The sequence below is a fragment of the Amblyomma americanum genome, chromosome 5, assembly GCF_052857255.1.
Source record: "Amblyomma americanum isolate KBUSLIRL-KWMA chromosome 5, ASM5285725v1, whole genome shotgun sequence".
In the NCBI taxonomy this organism is placed as follows: domain Eukaryota; kingdom Metazoa; phylum Arthropoda; class Arachnida; order Ixodida; family Ixodidae; genus Amblyomma; species Amblyomma americanum.
In genome coordinates this window covers 60011290-60023849 of record NC_135501.1, presented here as the reverse complement: position 1 = coordinate 60023849, position 12560 = coordinate 60011290, and the positions used below count along the sequence as shown (strand labels likewise).

General features: G+C 47.0%; 1 protein-coding gene across 1 annotated transcript in view; it reads right to left on the bottom strand.

The window, feature by feature from the left end:
* Positions 1-7405: 7405 nt before the first annotated feature.
* Positions 7406-12560, bottom strand: part of LOC144134728 (dermonecrotic toxin SPH-like) — a 38266-nt gene continuing 33111 nt past the window's right edge. Inside the window, exon 6 of the mRNA XM_077667572.1 lies at positions 7406-8158. Within this exon, the coding sequence (XP_077523698.1) occupies positions 8032-8158 (127 nt within the window). The 3' untranslated portion in view covers positions 7406-8031. The remainder of the gene's footprint in view (positions 8159-12560) is intronic.

Genomic DNA, 12560 nt, shown 5'->3' with positions numbered 1-12560 from the left:
GATTTAAAACGCAAAAATAAAATGAAATTCACACAATGCGTTAGAAATGCGTTTTTAGCATAGCCTTTTCTTCGCTAAGGAAGGACACGTCTGGTCGGCGACGTGGCCTTAGCGCATCAAGACCACCCATATTTTTCTAACACTTTCAGGGTTCGGCGAAAACGAAGTGTTAATGGAATTGATACAACGGCACTGCCATCACACACAAAAGGCTCCCCGTCGTCCGTCGCGTGCTCTACTACAGCATCCTCACAAGGTTTAGCCGGGTGCAGTGACCATTGCGCTGATTATAATGCGATTCGCTGTAACTTTCGTTTAGGATGGCGCAAGGCGAGAGAGCGAATCCAAATGTTTTGGTTTCCCGCTCGCTGCACTAAAAAATGAACCGGAGAGCTGGATGCGTACACATTTCCGTATTGCCGAGCGTTCTGCGAAATCAAAGAAGTCGTGCTCTGCGCCCGCAAGAAAGCACATAAGGGATACCGCTGTAGCAGCCGTTGTTCCTAAAACAGACGTGCAGGACAATTTTCTGGCGGTTAGAGGGCACTGAAACAATCGCAAGAATCAATACATTTATTGGTGTACTAAATACAACATCCATAGCCTTATAGAGGCACTGCCTTGAGGTGGCGTTTTGGCAGAATACGTACGCGTTCTGTCTGTTATGTGAGGTGCAGTGCACTTTTCTGAAGCTTGATTGATTTTTTTGCGAGCTATAAGGTTCGGTACGTATAAAGCATATGATGAAATTATGGCAGAAGGAGGTCCGAAGGCATCAACTACAGAGAAGTTCTGCTGCTCAGAAGTGAATCAATAATACAAAAAAGGGGCAGAAAATTAAAATAAGGGTACAAAGGGATCTGAATTGTAAAATTGAAAAGTGCAAGAAGCTTATCAAAATATTTGTTGTCAAAACGTACGAAATAAACAATTAAAAGCAATAGAAACAATAACAAATACATCACTACCATGCGCCCAAAACAACAATAATAGATGGCTTTCTTACTATTTAATGCAAATTACCACGAAAGAAAATAATCGGCAAGGGGCATAAATTCGCAATAAAAACGCAAAATTAGGGAAATGTAAATAAAAGCTTAAATAGTCCCACTGTAAAATGTAAATTTTCGGAGTTCGGGCGTCGTCCTCTGCGCTCCTCGAGGCAAATCGCACCAAGTTACCTAACTAGGAATACCTTGAACATACCGGTGGTAACGACAAGGAAAAATACGGAAGGGAATCGCACAGTAAGGGTAGGAGAGATGTAAACAGTGGGTTCAAGAGCGGAGCGAAAGGGAAAGACCGAAGTTTGGAGGCTAAGAAACCACTGCTGTGTTTCCAGTGCCTAGAACCTGGACACATAGCTGTTGGCTGTCGGAAACCCATATTGGTTTTCTCTCTGACCGGTGGTGACGACGAGAACATGCGGCTGCTGGAGCCTTACCTACAAGACTTGGTCGTGAACGGAAAGGAATACAATGTCCTGCGTTACTCCGCGGCAACAATGGACGCCGTCCATCCCGAGTAACGTGGACGCTTTTTCACGGGCGAGTGCGTGAGATTAAAACAGGTCGTGCAGAAGAACGTTTGGTTACCTATTGCAAATGTCAAGGCTCGGAGTACTCGAGACTGAGTGAGCAATATTTCTGAATCTTCCGAGGCAATACGCGTACCTTTTCACTAAGAAGTCAAACTGCCTATTAAGACAAAGACGCAATCACTTTTGGGAATTCGTGGCTCCGGCCATTACCTGTTCCAAGGCGCGTTATCTTGCGACCATGAAGAGTAATCAAGAAGAGGATACAGCGGCTACGGCTGCAGAGGACAGTAATAACACTGAGGCTCCCATTGAGGCATTATCGTTAAGGCCCGCCTGTTACACAACAGAACAGGAATGCCATCGTATTTTGCTCCCACATTCTCAAAGATTACTGGACATGCTCAGTGTTGGCAAGGAAACTTTAGCCAGGAAGAAGAGAAGGATCCTTCGATGCAAAATCTGTAGGAGCACGTTGAGGAAGGAAAGGCTCACATCCATATAAGCTTCCAACGCCGTTCGCGTCTTTGGTAGCGTCAATAAAACAGTCAGGAAGGGGATTCACTATAATCAGCTGATTGTTCCTTCGAGGTATGGGAAGCAGATTATTCGACTGTCGCATGGCGAAAAATGGGCTTGCCATTTGGGAGTGAAGAAAACCAAGGCAAAGTTGTTAAGTTAGTTTTATTGGCCACGTTGCCTTCAGGGCGTGGAGCAATATGTACAAACATGCGACGAGCGTCGAAGAGTTGGCAAGCCTCAAGAAAGCCCGAAAGCACCTATGAACTTGGTGCCGCTAATAACGCAGCCGTTCAGGCGTCTTGTTTTGGATGCAGTAGGGCCTCTTCCGGTGACAAAATCAGGCTACAAATACATTCTAACAATGATCTCTCCGGCCATAAAGTTCCCAATGGCAATTCCATTAAAGGAAAGCAATTCGGTGATTTTAGTAGACCTTGTAGGTGTGAACGAGAGGATTGGCTTTCTAGCAGCGCCCTGACTACAATGTTTCTTGAGCAGTGCGCAATTCGCATTGTTCCAAGCACCGTGCGACACCCGCACAGCAATAGTGTGAAGACATGGCACTCTCTGTTAAATAGTGTAGTCCGCGCGGTTTGTTATGAGCAAAAGAAACATTGGAAAGCTAGTCTACTCGCCACCATATTCGTCTTGATGTGCGTGCCACATGAGTCTACTGGGTTCAGTCCTGCAGAAATAGTTCAAGGTAGATCTCTTTGGTCACCGCTTCAAATGTTGCGCGAATCATGGGAAGGCCACGTAGATGATCAGACGTTAGTAAATTATGTACAACTACTCAGCCGACCTCAGGCATGTAAGGAGTCGGTTGAAGCCAACATGAAGGGTGCCCAAGAAAATCCAAACTCTACTACGACAAACTGTCGAAAGGGTGCTTTCGCAGTAAAAGACAAAATGTTACTGTTAGGAACGGCCCGGAAGATTAAGTTGCAGATACAGGGGCAAGATCCTGCAGAGGTCGTAGAAAAGCTCTCCGACACAAACTATGATGTTAAAATGCGAAGGCGGCGCAAAGAGGTCAAAATCTACCACTAGAACCTAGTGAAGCCATATAAGAAACGTCAAGAGGTGGTTCAGCTGGCACTAAAAATACCCGTGGAGGTAGAAGCCGAGTTTGAATATCTAGAGCAAAAGCCTGCGAAATCACTCGGCAAAATACGACCAGATATTGAGGCGAATTCAAATCTCAGCATCCAACAGAGACAGGCGCCTGGAGCGTTAGTTCCCCTGTTAGAGTATTATTTTATAGACGCGCCAGCAAATACTACCCTAATATAACCCGACATCGAATTGACTTCTAACAAACCGATTCGGTCAAGGAAATATTGTTTCTCTCCGAAGCACAAAGAGATCATGGAAAACGAAATCAAGCGCACGTTGCAGCCAGGCAAGATTGTTCCAGCGGGAAGCAAGTACAATTCTCCTAGATTACTGGTGGAAGTTCTGGGCAAAAAGCCTAGACCATGTATTGATTACCGGCGAATAAATGCAGTTGCTCGAGAACAAATCTACCCCATTCCGAAGTTGGAGGAGAGACTAGAAGCGATCAGCCACGTAAAGCACATGTCAACGCTCGCCCTCGCCAGAGGCTACTGTCAGGGTTCTGTTAACTGAACGGACAAGCCGGTATGCCATGTTCATTCACACCCCTAGGAATGTTTCGTCAATTTGTGCTTAGCTTCGGGGTAAAAAAAAAATGTACCAGTTTTTATTTCGCGGCTATTGAACCAAATACTGAAAGGTATGCAGGAATACGCGTTGCCATACGTAGATTATATCGTGATATTTTCTCGTAGTTGGTAGGGACACACCTCACATCTGCGGCAGGTTTTGGTTCGCTTGAGAGATGTGGGCCTGACCGTTAAGACCGAAAAATGCCAGCTGGGGAAAGCAGAGGTCAGCTATTTAGGCCGCAAGGCAGGTCAATGTTATCGGCTTCCGCTAGAGCTTAAGATCGCCGCAATAACTGATTATCCTATACCTATGAGTAAAAGTGATATTTCTTCCTTCCTTGACTTAGCAGGATACTAGCAGCACAACATCAGCAATTTCTCAGAGATTGCTAGTCCACTCACAGATAGCTTGAAAAAGAATAAACCCGTTAAAATGTGTCCCGTGATTATGTCACCAAAAAACTGACAATTCGGGAGCAGGCACACTATGCGTCGGAAGAGTGTGCGTGTCTCGTATGGGCATACAGAAACTGCAATGCTATCTACCCTTCGTAGTCCAGACAGATCATTGCCCTCCGACCTGGCTGCGTAGTGCGTAATCAAAAAACGGAAGGCTCCTGCGCTGGAGCCTTAGTGTTGCAAAAACAAAGCTTCAAACTGAAGTATCGCAAAGGCCGAGCCAACGGCAACGCAGATGGCCTTTGTCCAGGTTTCCCTTAGGTAGTAACAAACGGCGCAGCACTAACATTAAGTTCTGTTTATTGCTTTCAAGTTTCAATTATTTATGCACTTTATTTGTCTTTATAAACTGCAATTGACTGAAATTTCAGAGTGCGCTCATAATGCGGACAGGGCCAAACTTTGGTTTATCTTTAGATGCACCGGGTCACCTCTGCAGTTGACTTCTTTGAGCGAGAAGGAATGGTGAATGAAGCAATCAGTTTTTTCAAATCAATGACGTCGTGAATATCGGTAGGGATAAGTGTTTGCAGTGTCGCGCCCTGCTTTAAATGCGTTCCTCATGCAGAAGAGAAGAAATGATTTTCGACCTTCCCCGCAAGTCGTCAAGCGGAATTGGAATGCGGCAACGCAACATGGTAACTCAAGTAGCAGCGTGTCAGCAACCGTTCGTGACATCTTCGGGCGGCGGACGGGCGGGGATAAGTGGCCTGTCACTGTTCTCTGCAGTCGACAGGGCATGAAAGAAACTACACAGCGCCTGCGGTGGTGGTGAGCAGCCGTGATTAACATGTGTGACCGTGGTGCCAGCCGACGAGACGCTCATGAACGCGGGCAACGCAAACGGCTGTGATGTGAGCGTCCGTGCGTTATGTGTTCAGTCGATAAGTTGCCAGCACACGTATTGGACGGCCACTTCAGAGAACAGCGTCCGGCAGCAGCCCCTTCGTGACCTGGTGGGTGGTGGTGGTTGTTGCTATGAAGTGGGGGAGGGGGATACTGGTCCCGACGTATGTTGGCCCTTAGGGCATCACTCTTGGGGACCAGGGAAATGGGTAAAGGGATGTAGGGGGAGGGGGAGGTGGTCGCCGTCGTATCCGATGGTCCAGACCAGACTCGGTCTGGAGGCGGGAGTACGCGAAAGGAGCACGGCAAAGAGCGGCGCCAAAAGCACTAATTATCGCAAGGTGTCAAGCAAGCACCCACCTCGCGTTAAGGTTACCACATAAGCGGATGGCGGGCAAGGAATTTGCTCGCAATGGAAGAAGTAGGAGGCCGCGAAGCGGCTGGCGGCATAGAATGCTCGTAAAGAGACGGAAAGTCGGCCCAAGGCAGGAAAATGCCTTAGAGGGCGGAAGTAAGTTTTAAAAGGAAATGCGACAAGAGAGGCGCAAAAGGGGAAATTAGCGGGCACGAAGTGTGCGCGAAGGAAGGGGACACGCAAGAATAGCGGGATGAGGCGCGGCGAATGGGGCGAGGTGTGAACACCCGCAGGGAATGCCTTGACGAGTACCGCATAGGATTGGGAGTACCGCATGGGCAAATGGTGGGCAATGTAGTTGCGCGCAGGGAAGAAAAGAAGCCAGGAAGGCACGAAGAAAATACCGTGACTCAAATAAGAAACCGTGAATGTGGAATGCGGGGAAAACCGCAATAAGCGCTGACAAGCAGCGCGCGAGGGAGAAAAGCAGGGCGGAGAGGGGCGCGGATAGACGAAGTAGAAATTACTCGCAAAGGAGTGCCGTGAAGGCAGGAGAAAGGTAGCGGGCCAAAATGGCGCGTGGGGAAGAGGGTGTTAGGAAGCCCCGAAGTACAAAGTTGGCATTGAGGCAGGAGGGGGAAGCAGGCACAAAAGGTACGTGCGTAAAAGTCACCATTCGTCCAGAGTCCACAGGGAGATGTCCAAGGAGCAGTCACACGCGAACACCGCACAATGGTAATCCGTTCGAAGGAGGTGGGAAAGTCTGCTGAGTAAACCGCTGCAGTGCAGGGGAGCAGGAGTTTAGCTGCTGTAGGACCGCAGAATATGAGGCGCAGCAAGGTTTCCTTGAATGACGGTTGAGTAACCCATGGTAGCGGGCCGAAGTAGGGCGCGCGTAGTGAAAGCGAGGGCCTCGGAGGACGCCGACGGGTGAGAACAAAGGGCCTGGGTGTGCACTCGCCGGCGGCCGGGACGAAACTGTTCGTGACCTCTCCGGGCGGCTGACGGGCTGTTATGTCCGCACTTTTAGGGAACTATGACACACCATGCGCACGTCGAGCCGTTCTCCACACAACGGAGCGAATGCCCGATGATGTCGTAGCATTCATCACTTAAGCTGCCATCTGAGACGGGCGTCAATGTCAGCTGACCTTTGGAGCGCGCGATGGTAGTTTCTACCACGGGTTGTGCACGTTGCCGGCCTGTCACCTACGGAGTCCGCGGAACTTATGAGACTTGGCCGCAGCTATAGAAGGCGCGCGCTTAAGGTGGGCGCTTGGACCCGTGCGGTGAGGAGTTTAGGGGTGGCTTCCTGGCCTTACGGCGCCGGAATCTAGGGGCTCTCAGACATGCGGCGAAGACTCCTTGTCATCGGGTGTATCTGTTGCTAAACCGTCGTCGTCGTTTCGGATGACGCGGCTGTTGCGACGCGCATCTTGACTTTCAATGTTTCCTTTCATATCTATTTAACCCTCCTACTGTCTGCATGTTTCAGCGATTGTGGCTCAGCTTAAGCCAGTGGGCAGGCCCGTGCACTTTCTTTTTCATTTTTCCTGCAGTCGCAGCAACAACAACGTGGGGTGTGTGATGGGGAATCTCTGTACTTGTCCTTCCCTATTGTTGTTCTGACGCGCCTCGGCGCTTTCTTACTTACCTCTGTAAATAATATAAATACAAATGTGTGTTCGTTCCGTAAGAAGTCTTCCAAGAGCGTTCCTTTCTCGTTGGTGCGTAGGTATCGTCCTCACAGTTCCTTCAGGCAAATTAGAGTGCAGTTAAAAAATATCTCTTCAATATTTGATCAGCGTGAAGTGTGTGATGATTTGATGTGAGTGGGTAACGAAATTCGATAGGATATCGCTGAAATTAAATCCAACTGCTTGTCATAACCAATGCTAACTATATGGCACTGAAACAAAAGAATGAATCAAAGAATTCATTGCTTTAATACGCATAATCTCCATAGCCAGGTGGAGACACTTCCTTCAGGTTGGCGTCTTGGCAAATTACATTGGCGTCATGTCTGTGTAATGTGCGACGCAAGGCTTTTGAAGATAGGACTCAGGTAACAAACTGAAATCAGTTTTCATGAGCTGTGGTGACTGTGTTTTTTCGTTGTCTTAGCGCTGAGGCACAAAGAGCTCGCACTGCATGATTGGCTTGTGATGATGCAGATCACCATTATGATTTTTTGTACTTTTCGTGCAGGACTTCTGCATTTTATTTACTATTTTTAAACAAGTATAATGAAAAAGCCTTTCTATGCGGTGTTTGAAAATTGTGGTTAATATCATATTAATCAGGTTTTTAATTTCACTGAATCTATTATATTTTCTATTGGTGCAATATTTATTACAAACATATGCTGCCGTTGACTGTTACCGTCACTAGCTGTCTCCTGAACATGTGTCAAGCCGATTGAGCTGGTTTTGCTCCAGGATCTTGGCACCTAGGAATAAATAGATTAATATTGAATACGGAAATCGATCTGATTTTCATCGCGACGAAGTGCCATTTGTTATTTACAGCACAAAACGGGCAATTGTTTTTTTGCTTTTTTGAACTTCTCGCGACAGTGGAAATAGAATGAAACAAATAATCTGGCGTGCTTGTGAGGTCGTTTCTCAAAAAATGCGTCTCCAGGGGTCATCTCGGTAATCTGCGAGCCTAAGCAGTCCAGCAAATTCCTCTTCCTTGAGAACTTTCAAAGCGTTGCCAGGAGAATTCGTCACAATACCATCGATGTTTTTTCTGTAAAAAAAAGGAAAAAATAATGCTTTACCTGATATCAAGGATACACTGCGGTAGCATTAAATATCCTTCCTTTAATTTCTTTTATTCCCTTCCAAATGCCTCTCAATAATTCATAATTGTTCAATAAGAGAAAGTGTGCCCAACGCCACCGTTTCCTGTTACCTCAGTAGATGCGTGCATGCGGCGGCTTTTTAAAGTGAACTGTTATTACTGGCAGAATGTTTGGAGAGAATGATAAATGCAGGTTGCAGGAGAGATCTGCGCATAATGGTGGAGCATATTAAGCATCAAAATGATTAAGCTCTTACTGTAAGCAAACAAAGGCAAACGTTGTGGTGGAATATGCGCGAAAACGGCACCGGAACTGAAATGGGGGCTGAAACACTTTCTGAGGAGAGTACATAAACTCTCCAGTCAGTGTATTTTCTCGTTACGGACATCTGGGCCGAATAATACACTTCTGCACGCCGCGGACAATCCACAATCCAATGTGAAAGTTGGCGAGCCCTTTCCAGCGATTTTTCATGCTTTCGCCTTCTTCCTTCGCAAGCTCCTGCGTGATTCTATTGAGAGATGGCAATTGGTTAGATTCTTTCAGGGGTTGCGCAGCTACCGTGGCCGCGGCCAGTCAGTAGTGTCACTACGGCGGGTTTTAAAGCACCGCCCCTTGTAGCATTCACGCGTGAAGAGCGCCGAACTTTGAGCGTGCAAAAAGTAACAAAAAGAGATGGAAATGCGCGAAGACGCTGAAAATTCGTTTTAACTGCACATAACTTAACTTCTACATAATGTATTAAAAAAATTCTTACTGAAGGAACACCGCACCTTTCTGAGAGCCCATTTTAGAGCCCCTTTAAAACGAAATTACCAGAAACTACCTAAGAGTTTCTGTTCTAAGGGTATCCTGTAGAGTGGGTCTTTCACTAGGTGGAATTCGAAAGAATATCGGTGAAAACAGACCAGCGTCTTTTTCCGGCGCGACAAGTCACTAAGTCATTGCCGCAGTCCCACACCTCTAACCAAGTAAACTGATACCATCGTTATTGTTCATCCATTCATTCGAAGCTTCCAGAGCCTTCGCGCAGCTCGTGAAGGCTGAGCTGTATCGCAAACCGCCGCTTTAGGTGCAGCTGCAAGCCAATCTATACGCGGCTGAATGCGCAGTTCAGCCATAAAAAAAAAAGTGGGTCAGTGATCAGCTGCGAGAATTCGAGAAAGCCGCGACAGTCGCGAAGAACGCTGTAGGCGCTGCGCAACATGAAAAAACAACCGCCTGTTCCCGCAGGCAGGATAACCCGAAAAGCGCCGGGAGGCAGCGCGTATGTACGTTGTCTGGTCGGGAGAGAAGCGGATCATGCCATGGGCTCCTTGAGTCGCGAAAGCAGTGGCTATGACTATGCGCACTGGGGAGTTAGAAGAAGAGAAGCGGGCGAAGCCGGCGGCACGTGACACAGTTAAGGCGTCTTACCCACAGCATAGATCAGTGAGCACAAATATATATGCCCAATGTATACTATATGTGCAAAGGTGTACATTCCAGCAATGGTGTACATTGCTGGAATTCATTTTGTGCTCACACTTACTGTCGGGGGCAACGTAGGCGGAACGTTTCTGGTCCCCTTGGCAGGAGTGTTTACTGGCGACTTTTGTTACTGCTGTCTGCAGCCTAATTTAGATAGGTATTCATAATAAAGCCTTTTTGCTGCGCGGTTGAGACATGGTAACAAGTCAAACATGCTAACGTTAGTCTCGATAGCACTGCGCTTCAAAAAACGGCGGAACTTAACAAATAACATGGTTTGATTTGGTTTATCGGGGTTTAGCATCCCAAAGCGACCCAGTCTATGGGAGACGTCGTATTGAAGAGCTCCAGAAGTTTCGACTACCTGGGGTTCTTTAACGCGCACTAACATCGCACAGTACACGGGCCTCTAGAATTTCGCCTCAGTCGAAATTCTACCGCCGCGGCCGGGTTACAAATAACATGGTAAACCGGAGCAAGAACTGAATAAAAGCTTAACGTATCAAGTACGACATTTAGGACCTTTTTGAGGGGGTCCATTGAGGGTGTTCAGTGTATTTATTCGATACATAGAGCTGCGCTGAGCCTTTTGATGACAGAGTAAACGTTCGAAGAACACATTAACGGTAATTAATGGTTTCTTAATAACGAAGTTTTGGTGAGGCACCCAGAAGGGGAAGCAAGACGACACAATAGGGCGGGAATATTGAACATTTCTTATGAATAAAGGAGGCTGATCGGCGGAAAGGGAAAGCATGCGGCTGGGTGTAAGAATGCGCGCACGGCGTTTTAATACAGTTACACTACTTGACGCAATGCTCTCTTAGAGAGCGCTAACTCTGAAGTCCATAAAGCGAAAATAAGTGCATTTTGTCTGTTGAAAGAACGCAGAGGGCGCCTTGAATCTCATCGCTTTTGACGTGTTACCGCGTTCAATTCTGAAGACAAGCTTCAGAGAAAGCGGAGCGCTTATACGCAAGAAAAGAAGGGAAAGTTCAACTCGGGGTACGGCTGCAAGCGGTCGCTTTCAGAAGCATGCTGCGAAGATCTCAAGGCGTCCTCGTGATATTTTTGGCTGCCAGTCTATATGGCTGGGCAACACCGCGATTCTCCTTCAAGCAGCTGAATTCGGAGTCCTTTGCAACCTATTCCCTTTTAGACTTAACTGACGGACGGGAAAGATGAGTTCTATTTCGCTATTCTGCATATTCATTATACATGATGAGTCCTGTACTGCTGGACAAAAAAAAAAAACTACTGATTCTCAGTTTGAGGCACTAGAACAGAAATAAATATGCGTACAGGATATATGTTTTAAAAAAGCTATTCGTTACTTCACCAATTTTGATTGTATGCTCCTGTCGATGACTTACTTTAACAATACCAGGTTGCACCTGTTTATAGTTTTTACTAAAATTATTAGCAACAATCGCTGCGATACGACATTAGGGTTACTAGACTTATCTCACGAGAACTACACCGGCTAATGTCCTCCAAACTCCAGAAAAACGATTTCTTCTTGTGACACTCAATAGACAAATAAGATGTTGTGCTTGATAATGCATCGCTTTCTAAACCATCTAATGTGCACGACGATTGATATTGGAAGAAATAGCTCTCGAGCAGTTCGTGCCGGCTTAACGTAAAATGCGTTGCAACAAGCATGTACCATCTATAGAGTTATTCTTTGTGTCCATATAAAAGAAGTACCTATAATCTCTGTGTGTGTTAAAAGTGCTGTAGGAAGCGCTATGTGGTACCGTCATTTCTTTAATTATTACAGCCTGCTTTGTCTTATTTCCTTTTGCTTCACCCTAAAAGGGTTATCAATGTTCCCTTGAATGATATCCGACCACATTTATCAATGTCTGCGGCCACCTAAATGTGAACAAACAGTTTGACTTGAAAAAAAAATTGGGACAAAGAAGCAAACAATCGAGTTTTATTAGTTTTACTGAACGTCCAGTCTGCAGTTGCCTTAAAGAAACAATGCCCTGGGCCGTGTTGTATCAGCCTTCCATTTTTCGTTGTGCATTTCACGTTCATATCCTTTTCTGCCAGTGGTCACTCAAATATACATGTGGCTTTCAAGCGTCTGGGGCGAGCGAACCGGCCATTGAGTGGCTGGCGACCGGACCTTACCATTGGCAAAAAATTAATACAGTATGCAGCGCAATATCTCTCTTGTGATTCTTAAGTTTTGTAGTCGAAGAAGAGAAGGAATGTTTGAAAATTGGGAGTAGCACGGCCCGGTAACTGCCTACTTTGTAGGGGACACCGCCACTCGGTCGTGGAAGGGGCTGGGAGTAAAGGGACAGAATAGAGGAGGCGTGTGCAGTTTCAGTAAAAGGGGAAAGGGAGAAGGGTGTGGCAAAGCGCGAGGAAGGCGCTAGGCTCCTATGTAGCAGGCAAAATAGATCCGGTGCGCACTTGGCATCTGAAGCATTGCACAAGCTCTGAGATCGGGCACGGAACAGGTGAGACTGAATGTGGCGGCACATTTGCGTCGTGCATGTTGCTTTCAGGTGGTGCACTGTCGGACGACGGCAGAACGGCTCAGAAGGCATTCCTAAAAGCGGTAAGCGTTGTCCGGTTCGTCAATGAAGTGGACAATAGATCGGAGGGCACTCTGTGTAGTTTTGGTGGATGCAACAGGGAAGGTCGTGTCCCCGACGGTTGCGCAGGATAGATCGAGGTCCCTGTATGTAGTGATGAAAGAGGCGAGCGCACTGACATGAGCGGGGCACACAAGGAGGAGATGTTCCAGATTTTCGGGTCCACTGCAGACAGTACACAGGCTATCGCCCTTACCTTTGATGCGGTGTTTGCGTTCGCGCGTCCATACACACCCAAATCGTATTCGTGGAAGGGGGCATC